At 32.1% G+C, this 23,855-nt stretch overlaps 3 protein-coding genes and 1 long non-coding RNA gene across 5 annotated transcripts; 1 reads left to right on the top strand and 3 right to left on the bottom strand.

Annotated features, from left to right (window-relative positions):
• Positions 1–6,568: 6,568 nt before the first annotated feature.
• On the bottom strand, positions 6,569–8,873 carry LOC146903013 (uncharacterized). The gene is made up of 2 exons (XR_015023673.1): positions 8,719–8,873; positions 6,569–8,073 (listed from the first exon to the last, which is right to left on the bottom strand). It is a non-coding gene; the product is annotated as an uncharacterized LOC146903013 (long non-coding RNA).
• Positions 8,874–9,396: 523 nt separating this feature from the next.
• LOC146903012 (uncharacterized) lies at positions 9,397–11,931 on the bottom strand. Its single transcript, XM_085738031.1, has 2 exons — positions 11,683–11,931; positions 9,397–10,187 (listed from the first exon to the last, which is right to left on the bottom strand). The coding sequence occupies exons 1-2, from the start codon at positions 11,783–11,785 to the stop codon at positions 9,850–9,852; spliced, it is 441 nt and encodes a 146-aa protein (XP_085594157.1). The 5' UTR covers positions 11,786–11,931; the 3' UTR covers positions 9,397–9,849.
• Positions 11,932–14,452: 2,521 nt separating this feature from the next.
• On the bottom strand, positions 14,453–23,625 carry LOC146903010 (putative GATA transcription factor 22). Its single transcript, XM_085738030.1, has 4 exons — positions 23,461–23,625; positions 16,053–16,236; positions 15,525–15,926; positions 14,453–15,214 (listed from the first exon to the last, which is right to left on the bottom strand). The coding sequence occupies exons 1-4, from the start codon at positions 23,475–23,477 to the stop codon at positions 14,855–14,857; spliced, it is 963 nt and encodes a 320-aa protein (XP_085594156.1). The 5' UTR covers positions 23,478–23,625; the 3' UTR covers positions 14,453–14,854.
• LOC146903011 (uncharacterized) lies at positions 16,237–21,836 on the top strand. 2 transcript variants are annotated; one of them, XM_085738029.1, is made up of 6 exons: positions 16,237–16,762; positions 16,908–16,989; positions 18,009–20,272; positions 20,349–20,660; positions 20,737–20,821; positions 20,954–21,836. In XM_085738029.1, exons 3-6 carry the CDS (start codon positions 19,500–19,502, stop codon positions 21,701–21,703), a joined length of 1,920 nt encoding a protein of 639 aa, XP_085594155.1. In that variant the 5' UTR covers positions 16,237–16,762; positions 16,908–16,989; positions 18,009–19,499; the 3' UTR covers positions 21,704–21,836. The 2 variants fall into 2 exon arrangements, with proteins under 2 accessions (XP_085594155.1, XP_085594154.1); XM_085738028.1 differs by having other exon boundaries at positions 16,908–16,999.
• Positions 23,626–23,855: the final 230 nt, after the last annotated feature.

The following is a 23,855-nucleotide window of genomic DNA, read 5'->3' as shown; positions in this document are numbered from 1 at the left end:
TAAGGAGAAAGGTTAATGTGTCATATGTGAGGTAAATTTTACATTAGATGCAAGAGTATATATTGAGAAACATAAGTGAGATGACCGATATACATGATGTCTTAAAGTTTCTGGTGAAGATGTGGTGTCAATCTCACTTGTGGAATTTCGCTTAATCAAATATGATGATCCAACCCATTGCATGATCCCTCTGAACTCCGAACATTATGATGAACCATATTTTTTTAATATTTAATTTGAAATGACTAAAATTTAAACTTAATATTTAATTTCAATCCTTCAATCATTTTTCACGTGGTCAATTTGAGGAGATCTTCTCGAGTAACTTTAAAAATACCTTGAAGCGAACACATCCCACATCCTACATTTCACATAAAATATTAGAATTAGAGAATTTACAAAAAAAGACTGAAAAATAAGATTTCAATTTGATAAGGATGTATATGCAAAGAAACAATGGAGAATGTACACCTTAAAAATGGGTGAAGATCCTCTCCATTTTATGTTCTCTCCATTTGTTCCATTACCAAAGTTTTGGTGTATAAATGTGCAATTAATATCTTCAATTCTTGAAATGTGTGCATTTATATCATATATTTGCTTCAAAACTATAGTAATTGACATTTCCATTTTATTTAGGAAATGGAGAGGATCTTCACCCCTTAAAAATATGCATGTTAATTTGAGGAGATCTTCTCGAGTAACTTTAAAAATACCTTGAAGCAAACACATCTCACATCCTACATTTCACATAAAATATTAGAATTAGAGAATTTACAAAAAAAAAAGACTGAAAAATAAGATTTCAATTTGATAAGGATGTATATGCAAAGAAACAATGGAGAATTAGGTAGCCTAGTGGCTAGAATTCACCTTGTAAGGTGAATAAATGGGATGTCCGGGGTTCGAACCCCGGCCCCTGCATATAATAATGCACTGTCCTACCAATTGAGCTATGCTCAAGGGACATAGTATGAACTCCATTGATTGAGTACATAAAATTAGATTTAATTATAAATTAAAATCGATTTTTAATTACACATATCACATCACTCCCACAAATTGCAATGATCATTCTTTATCGTTATTTTATTTGAGAGGTGAGTGTAAGTTAATTTTAGCTATAAGTATGCAATTATAAAGGTGATTGGAGAATAATTTATTCCTATTTGATGCATCCTTTTTTTTTTGAGGGGTTGATGGAACCATTTTGTTTTCCATTAAAAAAACATTATTGTACCGTTTTTGTATCCCTTACACACCTTTTTAAGAATTCAAAAATTAAAATTATTTCTTAATAAAAACAATGATGACGCTGATACCTTTTTAAGAGTTCACAAATTAAAATCATTTCTTAATAAAATCAATAATCACGCCAGGCAAATTAATAATACTATCATAACATATGCCCAAATCATAACAATCAATGACAATTAGCATAGAGAGAAGGACAGACACATGTACTACAAAAAAAATGTAATCAAATGTTTATAATAGAGATTTTAGTTGTCAGCTGATAATATAAGAATTCTTTGGAAAAAAAAACTGATATTATAAGAATTAGTTGAATGAAGTTTTACCATTATCAATTTTTTTTGGGTAATATTACTATTATCATTATCCTTTTTTTTGTGTGTTTGAATTCAAAATTCAAAGTTAATATGAGGGTTGATTTATTCTGTGTGAATTCAAAATAAATTGAATGCATTTATAACTTGTTATTTTGAATCTCAATTAAAAGGAATTTGCTTTAAACCTTTTCTTTTAAGTGATGCTTTAACTTCTTTTTTTTTACAATAATAAGTAATCTCATTTAAGATTAAGAAATGATGGTATAATTTTTCTTTTCAAACTTGCCACATATATACTTTTAAATGTTACTTTGGTTATAAAAAAAAATTGTTGCAAATATTTTGAAGTTTTAATGTGGGAGATTTGTTTGACATTATAGATACCTTGTAGAACCAAAAAAATAGCTGCAAGTTTTTTTTTTTTGAATAAAAATAGCTGCAAGTTTAGTTGCATCACATTTCATTTTTTTTTTTTATAAAACAACTTTAGGCTACTTGGACTTCGGAAACTTCACCACAATCAGGATAAACCTTAAGACTCTAACAACATTTACACAGATACTTATAGAGCATCTATCAAAGATCAGGTCCTCACATCGCCAACAGAAAATTGAACCCACAACCTTGCAAGTAACTTAATTTCTTACCAACTGAATCAACCTTCATTGGCTATTTGCACCACGTTCTTTTAGCTGCAAGTATATATGTTAATTTTAAATTAGAATTTTGTTTTCAAATATGTTGTGGTATTTAATATTTTTTTATTGAGAAAATTTATCAATTCTGAAGTACCAAGAGGTTTCGTTGGATATCGATAACATGCAAACAAAACTCATTCAAAAATTAATTTATTTTTTAATAAATTAATACCAAAATATGACATGACATTAATCAATTAGATGATAGATAAATACCAAACCAAACTTCAAAGGCACCATTATGTCACACGTAAAAAAAATTAGGATAGGAATTGGCAAAATGAGGCTAAATAATTTAGCACATAAAATAGATCTCAGAGAATAAGCAATATTTCAAACAATAATATTAACAAAACTATAGTATTAGATTCACTCTTCTATCTCATTTTAAGACGTTCCATGTAAACATGACAAAAAAACAATACATTCAGGTTTGTAACACGTTTAAAATTAATTTTAATTTTATAACAAAAAATACTAATATATATATATATATATATATATTCTTATTCACCAATATAGATCTCATGCTCTCGTAATTATTGTTTCTACATTTGTAGATCAAAGGACCATGAACAAAATTTGGATTATTTTTCTTTGACTCTTTTCTCTTTCGATTGTGATCTTTGTAGATTCAATATATATCCAAACCATACTTAGACTCATCAATCTTCTCACGTGAAAGAAAAACTTCTAACCCATTTTTTTCCCACATCTTATGTCTTATCAATCTTATCAAATTCAAAATCTTCACACAGTGACATGAATTTTGTTACCCTGAAAAATGCAAACAAACAAAGATAAAAAAATTAGATTAATTTAAAAAGTGAAAAAATTATATTCATAACATACATAATGATGCATCCATGGGAAAGATATATAGAGAACCGGTGTGTGTCACAGTTGACATCACATCATGAACAAACCAAACCCAAATGATTCGAATGATTATGTTCCATGATTCTTTGACTGGGTTGATCTCATAAACGTTACCTGATCTTGGTTCCATAACAACTTTTTGGAGTTTAACAGCACCATATGGAAGAAATATACAGCTAAAAACGATGAAATAAACAGAGACTATATATAGGAAAATAATAGAATAGAAAGTAAATTACATTTTGAACAAATAAAAAGTGTGATGTAAAATTGGCACTCTTCCATGATTCAATTGCTTAGAAACCGAAATATGAAATGGTAAATAGAAAATTAATAGAAATAAATTGTAATTAATGGCAAAGTCAAATATGTATTTGTGATTTATGAGGTGATGTGGATCAATGATTAAGAAATACTTTTATTTTTAGAGATGATGATGAATATGTAATTTTTTTTTGACATATTCAGAGTAACAAAATAATGGTATTCTTTGTCAAAAAAATAAAGAATGGTATTCTTAATTTTTCAATATATCAATACGTCGTTTTAGTTTTTCTTTCAAAAAATATATATTTCATTTTATTTTCGCTAAAAAATTTGTTAGTTTTTTAGTCTTCCAAAAGTTTTCATCACCATTCTTGGTATCTATTTTTTAGTCAACTCAAATTTAGTCTTCATATTTTTGAATGAGATTCTCCAGAAATGTGTAGAAAATGTCAATCTATTCTAAAAAAATAGAATTTAACAAAAACATCTATTAAGTATGAATTATTAAGCACAAAAAACATACATAATTCATCTTTAAGAATTTTTCACAAAATTGTCATATACTGTAAAAAAAAAAAACAAAATATTCATATTATTTGACCATCACTTGATAATAAAAAAGGTCATAATATTTGAACATCATTTGATAATAATTTTTTTTTACGTATTTCATAATAACATTGATAATAAAAAAAATTGTGTATTTCATAACAAACTCGTTATTAACAAACGTTAATGGTATTGAAATAATTTGCTGATTTCATAAACTCTGTCATTATACGCGATCCCGTGCCAATTAAAACTCGTGGTATACTTGCCAAATAAGAATTCACAAAAGAACATTAAAGTGAAGATGTGTATTTTTTTTTTTTAAATATCAAAATATCAAAAGAACATTAAATGCTCCTTAGAATTTCAGCTTGGTTGTCCGATAAGAACCAATATTCGCAGCGACACCAAAGTTAGTCATATTGTAGACCTTTCCCTCTTGCAAATCCTTTTCAAACTTGTAGATAAGAGTCCTCCGCACAGTTGCATGAATTTTGTTGCCCTGATCACACAAAAAAAAACAATTAAAAAACAAAATAAATGGAATTCTAAGAAAATTTTAAGTGCAAAACAAAAATTAGGAATAGCCTAACCGATGCATCCATCAACACCATGTCAAGTGAAAAAGGGTGAGCGTCACGATTGACATCACGAACGAACCAAGCACGGACAATTCGAACGACAATGGTCCATGATTCCTTCACTGGACTGACCTCAGAGATGTTATCAACTGATCTCGGAGCCATTGCAAGACTTACTTTTGTTATTACCAACAACAATATGTGAAAAAGAAACAAAAAAGCAGATGAAATGATCAAATATGACATGACCTTTTTATAGGCAGTAAATAACAAATTAATTATCATGGGTAGCAACCAAAAGAATAAAAACAAAAACAAAACATGATGAATTCCGATTGGCTGACAAAGTGAAATTGACACTTGTCATACAACCATTGGATCGGCCATGGAAATAATACGTCATTAAAGGAAAAAAAACGCATGGAACCTTTTGTTTACACAAAAAACGCATGGAAAAAAAACGCATGCAAGGAAACCATACACGATGAAGGGACCATTCTATTATTTCACAAATTATACCACACACTTCGCCTTTCTTGGAACAATACTTTTTTTTTTTGAAACGGTTCTTGGAACAATACTAAGCAAGGATATATATTTATTTTCAAAAAAATAGTTACCATATATATATTTTGTTAAGAAAGAAGCTACCATATTTGTAAACCAAATTAAATATGCATTGAATATGGCAATAGCATGATATCATAAAAAACGGAGACAAAAAAAAACAATATGGCTTGTACAAAAAAAAAAATTGGAGTCCAAACAGAGTAATTGCTAAAAAAAATGGTACTGCCAATTGCTATTTTTTTCTGATTAAAAACAGTGCATACGCACCTTACACGAAAAAAATGGTACCAAATTATAGAAAACAATTTATCATATATATGGACGACATTTTTTTCGAAGATTTAAAAAATTAGTTTGATACGATGATATATAAAAGTGGTACTTTGATTTGATACGATGTACATAACGTTGATCCCATTTAAGATAAATCTTATTTCCGAAGATTAAAAAAATTTCAGAAAGAGTATACAATAATTAACTCCTTAAAAAAAGTACACAATAATTTTCAAAATAATAGTTACCATATATATATTCTGTTAAGAAAGAAGCTACCATATTTGTAAACCAAATTAAATATGCATTGAATACGGCAATAGCATGATATCATAAAAAACGGAGACAAAAAAAAACAATATGGCTTGTACCAAAAAAATAAAATAAAAAATATTGGAGTCCAAACAGAGTAATTGCTAAAAAAAATGGTACTGCCAATTGCTATTTTTTTCTGATTAAAAACAGTGCATACGTACCTTACACGAAAAAAATGGTACCAAATTATAGAAAACAATTTATCATATATATGGACGACATTTTTTCCGGAGACTTAAAAAATTAGTTTGAAACGATGATATATAAAAGTGGTACTTTGATTTGATACGATGTACATAACGTTGATCCTATTTAAGATAAATCTTATTTCCGAAGATTAAAAAAATTTCAGAAAGAGTATACAATAATTAACTCCTTCAAAAAAAAAGTACACAATAATTAAGTTATCTCCGAGTAATTACAACAAATATCGGTAACTAATATGTAAAATTGATCGGTCAATCAGAGTCGAAAAGAAAAAAAAACTTTAGCCTGAAATGAACGTATATAATAATATCGTACGTATACAACACGGTTGGATTCCTCCATAAACATAAAATACGGTTGGATTAAAATGTATATAATACATATTGTTAAGGCAAAATGCACATGTACATAAAACAATAAAACAATATTGTATATTTGATACCATTTCTTAATCAAATATTTACATAATACATAATACATAATTAAGGCAACTATCTTGATATCTTGATCAAAGGTCTAATCAAAGGTCTTATGCATTGAAAAAAAATTGTTTGAGGAGCATTAAATGCTAGAAGCAAAATGAGGCGCCACGTGTACTTTGCTCATAGAACTATTCTTTTGTATTATATAGAGATTGACAGTGCCAAGATATTATATGTTTTGTTTGTAAAAAAAAATATATTATATGTTTTTTTGTGTGGTGTTATTATATGTTTAAATATAAAGGAATAAAATTAATCTTCTACATTTTCATTTGCTTCTTTATCATCATCATTTTTTTTTTTGATTAAAAGGAAAGAAAAAAAACAAGAAAAAGAAACTAAGACAAACGATTCCTAGAAACCCCGGAAGCGTCCGCCAACAAGATAAGGTTCAATTGAGGAGGTGGGGAAGTCCACATCTTCAAAGTGTCCACACTATTCGCACCAAACTTTGCCAACCAATCAGCACACTCATTGCCTTCTCTGAAAGTGTGGTTGAAGGTTACCGACCAAAGGAGGGAGATTTGCTTTCTAATGAGAGAAAGTAATGTTCCATAAGGATGGAAATCATGTTGATGCTCCTTAGAGATCAAGTTCAAAGCTGTCTTAGAGTCAGATTCCATAATAATAGTCCGGTAACCAAGATCCCAAGCCAAATAAAGGCCTCTCCAAATAGCTGAGAGTTCAGCTAGCAAATTAGAAGCTCTACCACATGATCCAGAAAAACCATGTAACCAAACTCCAATATCATTTCTTAAAAGGCCTCCAAAACCCGCATTACCTGGATTACCAAAAGAAGAACCATCCACATTCACCTTGATGCAACCTTCAGGAGGAGGGTACCATCTCACTTGTCGAGACACATGACGGTTCTCAGATTGCCCAAGCGCACGCACCATGGAAGAGTGATATGAGCATATGCAATTGATTGAAGCCCATGCATCTTTTTTCACATTTTGAAATATCTCCTCATTTCTGTTCTTCCAAATCTCCCAACATATCACAACAAAAAGAGACCCTATCTTTTTAGTAGCATAATGCTTGAACCAAAATTGGCAATTATCCATGGAAACATCATTCGGCCAAATTTGGTAGAAAGACCTCCAGATGGACATAGCCCTAGGGCAGTCACGAAGCGTGTGCAAGTCATTTTCAATACCAGCACCACACCTCGGACTAATTCTTGTGTGCACACAAAGAATTGGACACACAAAAATATACATCAAAAATTTATTTAAAAATACAAATAAATTATTATTTTTTGTGTGCAAATGATGTGTCCACATAATAATTATTGATCGAACTATATATCCTCACGGACCAAGATAATAGAAGATCTCCTGTCAAAAAAAGATAATAGAGGATATATTATTTATAGAGCTGATAACTGAATAAACATGAACATTCACCCCCTCTTTGCCTTTGTTACTGCTGCATGAGTTACCTGAGATTAGAATGGTCCCTAACGCTAACGTTGCAACGATAAAAAGTTAAATAATCAATATAAGACAAGAACTGCATTAATAAGGTGGCCAAATAAGAAAGAGAAACGAGTTGGACCATCAACTCTAGATTTCAATCTATGACGAGCTCTCAAACAAAACTAGCATATTGCTAAGTCATGTACCGTTGCATCAACAACAACGATCAATTTTCAGCTGTTGTTTATCAAAGTTATGGCCTGTTTGGAATGGAAACATGCCAATTGTGAGTTTGTGATTGATATATTATTTGGTAACTGTATTCTTCTCTGTAAACTATTTTTTGAAAAACCTAAGAATTTTATTAACAACATAATTCAAAGCACAAAGTGTGCCTTAAAAACATAATTACAACCACTAACGTATGAGAACCATAAAAGCCAGATTATCAAAAACAATTTAGAAAAAGGAAGAACGCATGTAAGAGCTCAAAGATAGTAGCAAATCAACCGCTACTAGCTAGCATCAACAACTCCTAAGCATTCAAGCGGATGAATACACCAGTAATTTACATAATACCCAAAAGCTTTAGCCTGATTCATCAACCATACTTAATTTTTCTTCTATGCAAACTGAATTTCAGATATAGAAGTAATTAAAGTTTGATGTTTCTGCAGTAGAAATTTCGGTTTACTTTTCATTCAGCAACATTTGTTTCACATTTTTTATCTTTCCATTCAGTAAAGTTTTTTTTTTTTCCGTCACATTTTTAATCTTTCACATTCCCTTTATTCATCTGAAATAATTTCAATAGCAACTATCAGAATAACAATAATTTGATAGAATGGATTTACTTTTTGAACTTAAATCTTAGTTGTAACTATTTTTATAAAAAAAACATATACCTGAACACATTTACTCATTAGAGCATTGCTTTGGAGTGGAGGCACCAAATGCAAGTGACTCGATACATCAAAGCTGCCAAAGAAACACCACCACAAACATGTTTCTTTATTTTCATATTTTCTAAATAGATTTGGATATGCAGTAGCTTACCGTTGCCAGGTGGGGGCCTAGACAAACTTTGTTTTATATTAAAATTAATAATGAAAAAAAATTGAAGACCACTCTTTCAGTCTTGGAGGATAACATCTGTGGGTTGCGCATGACGATCGGCGCCAAATGATATTTGAGATTCATATTCACTACAGTCAAATAATCCGAGCCGTTGAATATAAATTCATAAATTTAAAAATCAATCTCAACCATTTGATCTTCAACAGTCAAGGGCAGTGTCTGCTCCACATCAAATCTAGTTCTTTCACTGTGCCACATAAAAACACTTTGGTTGTGCACCTTGACCCACTTGAAAGTTTAAATATAGGGTTCCCCAGTTTCACATGGCAACTATGCCACAAACAATAGTACATAACCATATGTCTGAGTTAGATTATATTGTTTATATCACTATCGTTTCTTGTCTCTTCTTTTGCCAGTACATATGCGTCCCCCACAATGGTTTTCAACATAAAATTTAGTGTTTGGATTTAGAAAAAATTACAAAGCAGGGATGAAGAATTCACTATGGATCCAAAGATAGGCTTAATCATTAAAATATCAATTGGAAAGTACATCATTCATCCAGGCATACAACCAACAGATATATCACATGAAGAGCAAAAAATAAGAAGTATACAATTGAAAAGTAGAGACCTACCAAGCGGGCATAATGGTTCTCATTTTCAATAAAGTTGATGATATAACACTAATAATATTCTAGCTTAATATCTATGTTTAAGGCTACAGTTATCCAACAATGCACGATTGGTATGGTTACAAGAATGTAGTTAGGTTAATTTGATGCTTGCTTCCCTAAAGGCTAAAACTGTTGGAAATGCAATGCCATTAACCCGTTACTGTCCTGTTCTGCAAAAAAAATGAACTTCTGAACTGATGAGTTTGTGAAGATCAAAGCCTATTTATCAGATTGAAACTTTAACCTATCAGTTATTAATAATGCAAGAGTCAAGAGGAAGTTAAAACTTGGGTATGGAATTTGCACGCAGGAACTGCTTAAGAATGTACTTGTCTTCGTCAATTTGTTTTTTCTCCGTAGCATCCTTTGGTTTCACTTTTCTTTTCTCTTCCAGAATCCACTTGAAAACTTCACGTTGTTGTTCGTCAGGAATTGGAGCCCGCACTTCCATAGGCATTGTGGCAGGAACCAAGAAATCTTCGTAATTTAGGTCCACTGAACTTGTGCTGGGTTCAGGAGGAACTTCGACAGCAGCTTTGCTCTTATGCAATCTGTGTGCTGTTCTTTTTTTCTGAATCTCCATTGAATCTCTCCGTTTTGCACTTGCAAACAGAAAAGCTGTGAATTATCAAATACGTATCATGGAGCAACAAAAGCAAATTAGAGAAATAAAACCTCTCATTCTATGTTTTTAATTCTCCTTTTTATAGCTATTATACAGGCTTGGCCCAATCAAAATTTGTTAATATTTGAAAAGAGATAGGTGTTAACTTTTCAGACAAACTCACATAACAAGCTCATACAAAAGATTTACCAAGAGAGGAACCATTCCCACACATCAGTATATTGTAGGTGTTCTCGCTGAAACAAAGTCAAATGTATGTCATACACTATAGTTTCCATTGACACCTTTTTTCTTAACATCAAAAAGCCTAGAAGGGTTGAGAAGTTGAGGCCTTTTATGCATAAATGTTTTGTAATATATAATATCTCACTAAGTAGGATTGGCTACATGGGTCAAATGACGCCATAATATTTTATTAAATATAATATCTCTATGCAACATCATATGATATCAACAAAATATAACCGTAAGTACTATCGGTCAAACTGATCATTTTCATATCATCCCTTTTTAAACTGATAAAAAGTTTGCAAAATCTTGAAACCGTATCAACTCTTTTAAGGGACAAAATCATCAGTAATTGGTAGAGACAGTGACTTCACATGGTGAAATCGTTGAACATAGATACCCCACCAGACTGCAAAGTATGGTGTTATTAATAAAAAAGATTCCAATCACTAAACTACATTGTTGTAATTTTATCAATCATCAATGTGAATGTAACAAAAAAACATCTTTCAACTGGCTTAACAACGGGGGCTTTTTTACCTAAAGTTTCCTTTTAAAATACAAAACGTACAAGTTGGACAAAATTTCAATTAGGCAAGACCAAAAAGTACAAATTCTCCGATCACAGCATGCAGTTACATATTGATTAAACATTCATTTCGTGAGAAAAGGGACTCAAAAACATTGCCAATTTTGCAATAAAATCATTGAGAAGCGCTAATTATTTCCCGTAGATGCTCCTTCCCATGTCCCCAAAAACTCGAACAAAGACAAGTGATCCATAATTCAACTGCATCACCTTTGAATTCAAAAATTTCCTTTCTTGAATGCCAAATGATGTGACAGAAACACTCACGCTATTACACTCAAATCGATCATAACATAGTCATATTTACTAAAGACAATCGGAACATTTTTTTTTTTTCCTTTTACCGGCACAACCATCAATCAATTATAAGAAATAAGTACAAAGAAATATTTCATGATCTCTGAATGAACAATGCAATCAAAGAAATGAATATTATTTGAAATCCTGAATGGTTTCTTGCAAAGTTAAAGAATCCTGCTAGCTTAATAAAGACACGTCATTTAAAGCTATAAAAGATGTGTTAGGCAATATATCAAACAGATGATAGGCAAAATGCGTGACAAGGAAACAACACATTGTGGCCAACAATTACAGTGATTGAAAATGACCCATTAATCATAAGTTGACGAGAAATAAGAATGGAGATGGAAATTGAGAAAAATGTAACTGACCTCCAAGTGCAAGATTGGAAAGCAAGAGAAAGCGCCAAACGAATTTGAAGCGTTTCATGGGTAACCCAGTTGGAGGTGCAGGTGAAGGAGGAGTCTCATTCATTGAAATGACGATAACGATGATGATGATCACTGGGAATTTCTCTATCAAGCAATCGTGAAAATCCTTGAAACACAATAAAAATGGCGTGAGTGTGGTTTGAATGCGAATGAATCCCTTTCTCTGTTTTTTCGAGCTTGCTTTGTATTTTCATCCCATAAAAGAAAATGATGTGCATATATAATTTAAGGTTAACAGACTTTACCCTGTAATATAGTCATTTTCGGATTTTCCCCTATAATTTTTTATTTATTCATCCCTTGTAAATTTTTTTTTTATTTACCCCCCTAATAGGCCAAACAAAAACCAATTAGGGGGGTAAATCAAAAAAAAATTATTTTATAGGGGGCGAATCAAAAAAAAATTTTTACAGGGTGTAAAACCTGAAATGGCCTATATTAAAGGGGGGGTAAAGACCTATTAACCCTATAATTTATCTTAAAATGATTTTTTTTTAAAAATAATATTAAAATTATTATCGCTTTCCAAGTTACTGCTATTTTTTACCTTACATTTATGATGATAGAAATATACTAATAGTTAATATGAGAAATTAGGTAAAAATCAAGCTTCTCTTAATTTGTGTGAAATGATAAAATATGACAAAAATCGAGAGACGAGAGGAGAATTAGTGAAAATTCAATAAATTAATTTAGTCCTAACTTAATTTAGTTTCTAAACTATGAAAATATATTAAGTAGTTCATAAAGTATATGAAATTCGTTAATTTAATCCTCAAAGTATATGAAAATTTGTTTTAAACTTTTTTTTTTTCCTTTAACAAGGTTTAACTCCAAGGGTCAATTGGCTAAATGTGCCATTTAGCCACGCTGATGAGATTGGTGAGTGTTGTATGGCTATGAAGATATGGCTGACATAATATTTATGAATCAATAGAGTTGACTCGTTAAGCCGTCCCTTACAAGAAAACTCCACTAAGTTTCTCAGCTTAGATATTTTTTTGAGAGTTTTTCAGCTAAGAAAACTCCACTATTTTTCCTACGCTATCATTTTTTTTTCCTCATCGGCTTCACTTTAATAAGATTTTGTTTAAGACATATCATCAATGGACATCATCTAGTAAAAAATGTCATGAATATATATTGTATGGGTGTCAACTTCTTCTTTGTCTTCCACTTTCCTTTGGCATGGTCTAAAATTTTCTTTGGTGGAAGGTCTTACTGGTCTTGACTCTATTAACTAATGAAATGGGGTTATTCACTTGTAACCTACATGTCATTTAAATAGTATATCCATCTTGTGTTGTAATGGATACCTTGAAGAGTATAATGCAAATACTCTATTTTCAGAGATATTCTTGCATGAACTCTTACTTAAGAGATTATTCTTACACCCAACCAATAAAAATATGACACATGTTATTAACTTAAAAGAAATGTGATTTTAATTAAGGAAATGAAAACATAAATGGTGGTGGGTGGTTTTTGTTGGTTAATGAAAGTGGAAAAAAGAGAGAGAAATATTAAAAATTATGTGAAAAAATTATGATATTAATTATTTTTATTATTTTAATGAGATGTTTGATTTTAATTGGTTGGGTGTAAGAATGATCTCTTAAGTAAGAGTTCATGTAAGAATTTCTCCTATTTTCATCTCTACTCTTCTAATATATTGTCATATAGTTTTGGTTAATTACATAAAAGCAATTTATGTGTCTTAATCAATGATGTCCTATATCAAGACGAAAAATATTAGATTTTATTTTCAAACTAATGTTGTGCTATATGGAGTATTGCATTCAAAGCATTATAGTTTTTATCAGTACGGTTATCATGTAATAGATACAAAATATCCACCAACTTATACGTGACTAATTTTGCGAGAGAATTTCATCCATCACCTCTAATAGTCCTTCCAAAATCCAAACATATTTTCTTTGTGTACAAGACTCAACTGAAATCTTACTTAAGGGATACTTGGTCCACTAAATGATTAATGAAAATAAGTTTTCGTTCCAAACCCTTTAAAAAAAAAGGTTTATGAAACTACAGTATGACACTCATTTATTTATTATTTTTCTTAATTTATATAGGAAAAACCTTGGATTATATACTGTATTTTGAATGAGAGTCAGTACTCAGTACCACTATACTACTATATCACTGTGAGATTTGTCTCCATCTAAAATGGGCATCTGAACCATAATGATGAGGCTTGATATTGTTGAGTCGCGCCGCTCTTGTCTACCATTTCGGTACTATGAAGAGTCATGTCTAACTAGTTACATGCGTTATTAGTTACTACTTACTACTATTACTATTACTTTGAAGCAGACAAAATCTAAAATCAACGGTGTATCCTATAAAGGGTTTTCTCTAGACACGTAAAGCTGCTTCCCAAACATGAATCATCACTGTCATGATTGAGAGAAGAGAATCTCGCTTGCTCATAGGTCAAATATTTTTATATTAACATTTTTTCAAATTGATATGGGACAGGAAAGAACATGGGAGAAAGAAAAAAGAAAAAAAGTAGTCATGTTGCTTTCTCATCTGAAAATAGTGTGCTTAAACCCTACATTATACAAAATCTTAATACTCCTTTTATTAATTATTAATTATAATGTATACAAACATGTAGGTAATCAAGCTTATGCAAATATGAATTAAGAACATGCTATAATTCAACTACAAAATTAAGCAATTGGAATTTCAGCATATAAAGTCCTTGAGATTTTTTTTTCAAATAATAAGAAATAGATGAACGAGATGGACATTTCTTTTTCTCGACTACTTGCTCAAATCATACATATATATAATTAAGTTCACAACTCACAAAATCACACTCCCACCTATTATAAAAGAAAATAAAAAAATCACACTACCTTCATCTGGTTACAACGATGCAACTTATTTGTCCTTTTTTGTCCTTCACCTTAATTTCCAATCATCATTTCATAACTAACTTTATTGAACCTTATTCTCGTACACCATAAACCATTAATCAAATTCAAACTAACCTAACTCCTAATTAAGATAGATAGATAGATATAAAATAGTAGTATCAAAAACCTAGTGAACAATATCCTTAAATTGAACCAATGAACTAAGCTCAACCATGGACTAATCCATAAGATAACGCCATGAGAAGGATTGCAGCCTCTCTCTCATCCTGGGGGAAAACTTGTTGAACACCCAAATTCTCACTCAAGCTTAATTTCAAATCCTCAAAAGTGATAAACTCTTTTCTAGTTTGATGAGATGGTTTTGCTTCAAGTTTCTGCTTCTTTTTCATATGCACTGTTGAACAATCAAACTCAATTTTGGATTTATTCTCTTTTTTCTTCTGCAACTTTTTTCTCTTCACAGAAGCTGTCTGATCAGCAATTGTTGTACCAATTGCCGATGCTGCAGCAGCAGCCAGAGCACGTCTTGCCTTCCTTTGTCTAATCCCACATGCGTTGCAAAGTGACTGTCAAATTTCACCATCAAAGTTATTAGCAAAATATTAGAAAATAATGTTCTTATAATTCTACTTACCTAAGTAGCACTAATACTAATATACTATAATCAAAAGTTTGAGCCTGACAAATAAATAAACATTTTAGAACGTTGTAAATTTAGGGTACCGAGTTTGATTCGTAATTATAAAAAATTAATACAAAGTGATTGTTTTAGGGTTGAATTGAATCTTTAATTTGGAGGTTTCTAGGGATATCCAAACCTATACTTTATTAATTTTATTTTTTATAAAGGGTGGAAGTGATCATATATATGTATACCTTTGGGCCTCTTGGTCCACTCCTCCATAGAGGGGTCTTAGTGGTGTTGCAATCAGAGCAAACCCTAATAGTTGAATAATTATTGCTGCTGCTATTATCTGTTCCTTGTGGTGACAGTGGTTGCTTTTGATCTTCAAACTTAATCAGCTTAGAGTTACTTGTTAAGTTAGAACTACCCGTTTGATCAGAAACCATCATCTTCTTCATTATTCTCATCTTTGAAGACATCCACTTCACCGAAGTACCATCCTCATGATCAGCTTCTTGATTATTATTCATTTCATCACTGATTTGTTCTTTCTTCCAACGAATTGTCAGCTTGTGTTTAGTCTTGTAGTTTTCATGGTTTTCTGCAGTTGAAGAATTCCATGATCCACTTGAGTGAATATTAACCTTCTCAACCTAATTAAGATCACATCATCAAATTAATTAAAGGGGATCAAAGGTGGACTTAATTATTATGCTACTATATATAATGATTCATGTAACATATATATGCATCTTAATTAGTATAAATATATACTTTACCTCTTGATCATGTGGTAAGTTGTTTGTTTGGCAGTAATAAGATGGTTGTTGAACTTGATCTTGTGAGTCTAAGAGGGTAGAATATGATGCTGATAGAGAAGAAAATGAAGAAGAAGAATTTGGACTAGAAAGGTCATGGTTTTGATCTTGATTAAGATCAATAGGCATGACGGACGAAGATAGACACTACAAGAAAATGGCCATTTAGCTTCAGAAATTTTAGCTTCAGACCATTTCTGATGCTAGTAGCATCAGCTTAGCATCCACAAATTTTGAAGCAATTACACTTTTTCCAATTTATATTTCTTATAAAATTTAGCTTCAGTCATAGGGACGCTATAATTTATATTGTTGACGCTAATTTTTTTAAAAATTTTATCATCTAATTAGCATCCACAATTTCTGATGCAAAACTTTAGTAATTTTTAACTTTAAAAATAGCATCCACGATGAATGAAGCTAAAACTTTATATTAGTGGCAATATGGTAATTATAATCGGTTGAAGTAATGGCAAAAGGGGCAAAAAGGAGAGAGAAATTTCAGACCCTCTCTTTCATTCTCTCTCTCTATCGCGATCTTCTGTCTCTTGTCTCTTTTCTTTTTCACGGTTTCTCTCCCAAAATCCACACTCACCCAAAAAGTCCTCGATTTTAGACATCTTGAAGCTTGCATGTGTCATCCTCGTCGTTAATTTTTCATTGGAAGCAAGGTAAGTGAGAATAATTTCTTTCCCCTCTTTTCTTCCTCTCAAATCCGAAACTAACCCTAATTTTTTACCCAATTCCAATTTCTTCAATTACATTGAATTAAAGCCTTGAATGTGTGATTTTTCTTGTATTGAACATGAATAATAGGTGTTGTTAACAGCTGAAGACTTGGAGAAGAACAAGGAGTTTGAGGAAAGTTGGAGTGTTGAGCACTTTAAGCAATTGAAAGGTAATTTGAGGTGGGTTCCTAGTGGGATTTCAATTGATAAACTTGGATTTTTTATATTGATTTTAATTGATTTATGAATAAGTTTCAGCCTTTAGATCGAAACTACTCTTGGTGTAGTTAGATTCTTAATTGTTGTAGATTTATTTTAGCTTCTCCATGTTTATTGGATATGTATAGCTATATATACTTGTTAAAATACGAATATGTTTTAAGTACTTCATACATGAAGTGTGTTGCGCTCCTGGTGCCCATTGTAATGTTCATAAATCACTAGTTTAGGCTAAGTTAGATAATAAAATATATATGTAGGTATATTGCTGGAATTTTAATAAGAATAGATAGAGAAGGATAAAGGGAAACAAAGATAAAATAAAATTAAGTTTAGGTAATTAGGCAGTTTTGTGTGAAGATATATCATAGTTTTTGTCTTTTGGTTTTGTTCACATATAGTACATGATAAAGAAAAACAAATAAAAATGTTGACAACGACATGTAACCTATCTCCACAATTACTCAACTAATTAGCTAAGTTGGTTAATATATCTAATATTTCTACCTAAATCTTATATATATTCACATCTTTTTAACTTCTTTTTTGTATTTTCATCTTGATTCTTATATATATTCACATGTTTTTAACTACTACTATCAATTCACTCTCATTTACATTTCTTTAATTTTTTTCTTTTTCGTCTTGTTCTCTTCTTTCAAGTATTAAATCTCCAAAGAGTGTCACGGAGAATGTTTTTGAGGTGTTTTGTACTACTGAACTCATTTCTTTTTTCTTTTCGTTCTGTTCTTTCAAGTTTCAAATATTAAATCTCCAGAGAATGCTACATAGTGTTTTTGAGATGTTTTGTGTTACTGAACTAAAAAATGAAGATAAATACAGAAATGGAATTGCTAGTTTATAGTTAAAAATGTAGTGGTGTTAGTACTTCTGTTACTGTCGTTAACTGTTCACTCATTGTACATTTTTGCCAGCTGCATGATATGTTGAATGTTACTGTCCCATGTAGAAAATGCACCGTAGATGGATGTATGATGTGGGAAATCTTGATAGACATGGTTTAAAAGACCATTTTGTTTCTGGAGTAGCGGAATTTGTAGAAAAGGCTATGGCACATCCTAATTTTTTAGCTGAAGGAGGCATAAGGTGTCCATGTGTAAATTGCAAGTGTATAGACTTGGTGACTCCTAGGGAGGTCAATTTGCACTTGTACAGGGACGGCTTTATGCCAAACTATTATGTTTGGACCGAACATGGAGAAGTGAATTCGAATACGAACATCGGGGGTCATTCTAGCAGTGGAGGGAGTGTGGGTGATGAAGATCAATTTGCTGCAATGAACCAGATGGTTCATGATGCTATTTGGCCTTCTATCAATGTCCCGAATTCAAATTCTAATACAGGAAATGAGACATTCAGGGAGGATGAGGAGCCCAATTCAGAAGCTCGGCATTTTTATGATACATTGATATCTGCAAACCAACCCATCTATGAGGGAGCTACTGAATCCAGATTATCAATTTCTGTTAAGCTTTTGGCAGCCAGATCTATTTGGAAAGTTCCTCAAAAAGGCATAGATTATTTTGCACAAATGCTTGCCGATGTTTGTCCAATGAAAAAATGTCTTCCGAAAAATAACTACCAAGCAACGCAGTTGGTGTCTAAGTTAGGATTGAAGGCTAGGAAAATTGATTGTTGTGTGAATGGCTGCTTGTTATATTACAAAGAAAATAGCAATTTAACGGAGTGCAGAATTTGTGGAGCTGCTAGGTATGTTCCTCGTAAGAGTGGGATGGGAAAATTCAAAGATATTCCAGTGAAGAGAATGATCTATTTTCCCATAATTCCTCGTTTACAGAGGTTGTATGCGTCAATAGAGTCTGCGAGTCAAATGAGCTGGCATCATGAGAACATAAGGCCTCCAAATGTTTTGCGACACCCATCAGATGGGAAAGCATGGAAACACTTCGATACTGTTTATCCAGATTTTGCTAGAGACCCAAGAAACGTTCGATTGGGTTTGTGTTCTGATGGGTTTACACCCTACATTTGGCCAATAATAGTTACACCCTACAATCTTCCTCCTGAAATGTGTATGACCAAACTTTACCTGTTTTTGACTTGTCTTGTGCCCGGTCCATATAGCCCAAAAGCAAAAATAGATGTCTATTTGCAACCCTTGATTGATGATTTGCAGCAGTTGTGGAGTGACGGTGTTTGGACATATGATGTATCCAAGAAGCAAAACTTTTTATTGAGAGCAAGTTTAATGTGGACAATCAATGATTTTCCAGCCTATGGTATGCTATCTGGATGGGGAACACATGGTAGATTAGCTTGTCCTTATTGTATGGAAGAGACAAAAGCTTTTCACTTAAAATTTGGTGGGAAAAGTTGATGGTTTGATTGTACTCGTTGTTTTTTACCGAATGATCATTCTTTTAGAAGAAGTAAAAGGAGCTTTCGTAAAAGTAAGAATGAGAAAGATGATCCACCTTACATGTACACGGGGGAAGATGTGTGGCAAGCTGTTCGTTATTATCCAAAAGTGACAGATAATGGATGGCGAGCCAAACTTCCAGGGTATGGAGACACTCATCATTGGACCAAAAGAAGTATATTTTGGGATCTTCCATATTGGAAGGACAATTTGTTACGGCACAATCTTGATGTGATGCATATTGAAAAGAATGTCTTTGATAATGTGTTTAACACTGTCATGAATGTTGCTGGAAAAACAAAGGACAATGAAAAGGCGAGATTAGATTTACCTTTGCACTGTTTACGCGGTGACTTGGAGATGACCCCTCTTCCTAACGGAAAGATGGCAAAGCCAAAGGCAAGATACACTTTGACATCTGAAGAGGCAAAGTTGGTGTGTAAGTGGATTAAGGAACTAAAAATGCCTGATGGCTATGCTTCAAATCTTGCAAGGTGTGCTGATGTCTCCAAGGGTAGCATGCATGGTATGAAAAGTCATGATACCCATGTATTCATGGAGTGTTTAATACCAATTGCTTTTCGTTCTTTGCCAATAGAGATATGGAAGCCATTAACAGAATTAAGTCTTTCCTTTAAAGACTTATGTTCCAATACGTTGACGATGGAAGGCTTGGTTAAGCTGGAAAAAAACATTCCCATCATCATATGCAAGCTAGAAAAGATTTTTCCACCGGGTTTCTTTGACTCAATGGAGCATCTCCCAATTCACCTTCCTAGTGAAGCAATCCTTGGTGGTCCGGTACAATATCGATGGATGTATCCATTTGAAAGGTAATTGAAATATTAGCATTTTTTTTATATCATTGCATTTTATTTGATAGTAATTACATGAATATCTTTTGTGCAGAGTGATGGGAGATTCAAAGCGATCAGTGAGAAATAAGGCTAGAGTAGAAGGTTCCATTGCAAATAGCTATTTATACCGCGAGGCATCCCATTTTTTCTCTCACCACTTCAAGACCTTCAACTTGTTACCGACCACAAGTTTTAGAAATGATCCCCGATCTGCACATGAGGCAGTTCTACCAACTTTGTCTATCTTGAGCAAATGTGGTCGTCCTAGTGGGAAGCCTAAAGATTATTGGCTGACAGATAAAGAATGGAAATCTGCTCATGTGCATGTCCTTATCAATTGTGATGAGGTTAAACCATATCTTGAGTAAGTTACATTCTTATCACATCAATTATGATCTCAAACAAATGCATATACTTATTAATTTGGTTGGTGATGTCAGCATGTTCTTGGAATGTCATTCTGTCAACAATGAAGATGCTTCTAGTCGTATACATGCAGAATTTCCTTTGTGGCTGAAGAAATATGTAGGTTAATGCACACAATTTAATTAGTTAGCCAATAAATTACATAAATTTAACTTGTGCCTTATGTATAGGTACACAATTTAATTAGTTAGCCAATAAATTACATAAATTTAACTTGTGCCTTATGTATAGGTACACAATGACAGAAACGGTGTGACAAACCCATACATTAGAGGATTATCTATGGGTCCTGCATCGAAGGCAATATCATGGAACATGCACTTTGTTAATGGGTACAAGTTTCACACTCAAGAATGGAGTAATGGAAAAAAGACCACAAATTGTGGGGTGCATGTAAAAGGTATTACAGAAGGAGGAGAAGATGATTATTATGGCATCATTCAACATATCTTTCAATTGGAATACGAAGACTTGAGCAATAAGATAACACTATTTTATTGTCAATGGTTTGACCCAACAAAGACTCGTGGGACACGAGTTCATCCGCAATACAATATTGTTGACATTAAAATGGATAGACATTATGCTCTGTATGACCCGTTCATCCTTGCGCAAATAGTAAGACAAGTGTATTATGTCCCTTATCCAGATATGTGTAAAGATATGCGTGGTTGGTCTGCGGCAATTAGTACAAAACCAAGAGGACATGTGGAGATTGAAATAGTAGAGGATGAAATTCCTTATCAATGCGATGATATGTCACCGACTGTACCCGTCACTGAGTTGGAAATACTACATGGTTTAGCTGATGCAACACTAATTGAAGAGGTTGAGATGATTATTGATCCTAACAATGATCTGATGGACCACGATGGTCAATCGAAAGATGATGATGATGAAGAGGAAAGTGATGGGGAGGACAATGAGGATGAGGAAAATGAGGACGAAGATGAGGATGACGATGACTATGATGATATATAGATTACATTATTATTGTATTGAAGTAGTTGTTAGTTTAAGGGAAGGATCAAAATTGTATTTTGGAGTATTAAAGTTTAAACTGTGTATTTATCTTAATTTGTAGTACACTATGTATTTATTTTTATTTCTCTTATTTCTTCTATCACTACATGCTTTCGGTTGTTTGTATTATTCTGCTAGTTTAAACTGTATGTATTTTCTCTTAAGCGTTCACACATTTCCCTTATTTTCTGTTAATTCTAACTGTATGCTTTCGGTTGTTCTAATTGTATTTTTCTGATTTGGAAAACAGATTGCTTGACCAAATGGCTGGACAATGTCATGGAAATAAGCGGAAAAAGTCTTCCACCAAAACCCATTCGACGTAAGGCTCACCATGACGTGGAGCTAGACATGGTATGCATTCATTAAATTCTTTAAATATTCATTGTTAGTCTGGTGATTGGGTTGAAAGTCGTGCTGAAAAAATTATGTAAGTTATTTATGGTAAAATTTGAAGTTGGCATTGAGTTACTAGTTCCATTGGTGCAAATGTGAATTGTATTTTTTTTTCTAAGACAAGATTAGGAACCTAAAATTAGAATCTGAAGCATAAGTTTGAACTAATGCTATCAGAATTAGAAACCTAGGATCAGCTGAGTGCTAGTCCCTACATAGCAAAACTACAATTAATGTTTGTTTTTAAGGTAACAAAAACAAAATCACTATCACACAGTAGTTGAGACTAGCTAGTGATGTTAAATATTACATTGAATGGCCACGTGTATATAGGCAGGCTTTGTTTTATTATGTTTTGTTTCTCTTATATTTATGCAGTATGAATGTTATACATAAAAGATGATTGTGATATATCAGTAAATTTGGTTGTCTTGTGAACTATAAGAATTATTCTCTGTTGCTGAATTATTCTCTGGTGTGAATTGAAATTGGTTACAAACATTTTGGATTGTGGCAGAAATTATGCATTGTTGTATTACTCAAAAAAAAAAAATGCATTGTTGTAGTAGAGACTACATGCATGTTACCTTATGGAATAGACATGAAACATGCACTACAAATGTGTTCGCTGATTTGACAATATATTAATAAGTTGTGGTTTGGCTTTATGATTATGTTTTGATTTTAGGATTATGTTTAGTTTCTACTAAATTTATGGTTAAGACTTCATTATATTTGTAGTTTGTTTATCGTTAGATGCCTCAATTTCAATTCGTGTTAATATCTCTATAATATTATATTTTTAAGTCTTAAATATTATTTTGTAAGTATGATAAGGGGTCGTTGACCAACAAAAAATATCCACATGCATTCAAGTTAATTAATGTCAGTCAATTGAATGCAATTGCGTACGGTATTTTTCAATAAAATTGATAGCTTATTATTTAGCATCCACAATTTCGAAAGCTAAACTTAGCATTCACAGTTACTGATGCTAAATTTAGACCAATTTTTAGCTAAACTTAGCATTCACAGTTACTGATGCTAAATTTAGACCAATTTTTAGCGTCCATTTTTATTGATGCTAAGTAGCGTCTACATTACATACATTTTTAACAGGTGTTTAGCTTCAATTTTAGCGTCCACTTTTGTAGATGTTATTTTAGCGTCAGCTGGATGCTAGTGTTTAGCTTCCAAGCTTTTACTGTCGTCAATTTTTTGGACTCTATACTGACTCTAAATGGCTGTTAGCATCCACAATTTGCATTTTAGCATCCATTTTTCAGCTGAATCTAAAACACCATTTTCTTGTAGTGAGATAAGGTGGTGGTATCATATTGGATGATGGATGTATAGACACAAAATAATCAAAGGGAGATCAGATATGAATCAGTGCAAGCAAAGTAGGAGTATATATGCAACTGAAATGAAACGGTAATGTATTCATTGATCATTTTGTCCACTAATATATAAAGAGGATTAAGAGAGGGAGAGAATGGGATCATCACAAGATATATGTGGCAACATGTCTACTCCAGGCCTACTCGTCATATAGTGAAATATATTCCTCAAAAATATGTCCTGTCATTATTAATTTTTAAAACCTTTTGTCAATTTTTTTTTTAATTTTTACACCCTAGAAGTTCTTAAATTATTGGAGTCGACTCTGGTCAAAATACTCATTGATGTTTGGTCATCAAAACCGTTAGATGAA

Source organism: Medicago sativa, chromosome 8, assembly GCF_051527215.1.
Source record: "Medicago sativa cultivar Bolivia chromosome 8, Bolivia_mono, whole genome shotgun sequence".
Lineage (NCBI taxonomy): Eukaryota > Viridiplantae > Streptophyta > Magnoliopsida > Fabales > Fabaceae > Medicago > Medicago sativa.
Note: the sequence above shows the minus strand (reverse complement) of the source record. Positions and strands in the feature narration are given on the sequence as shown.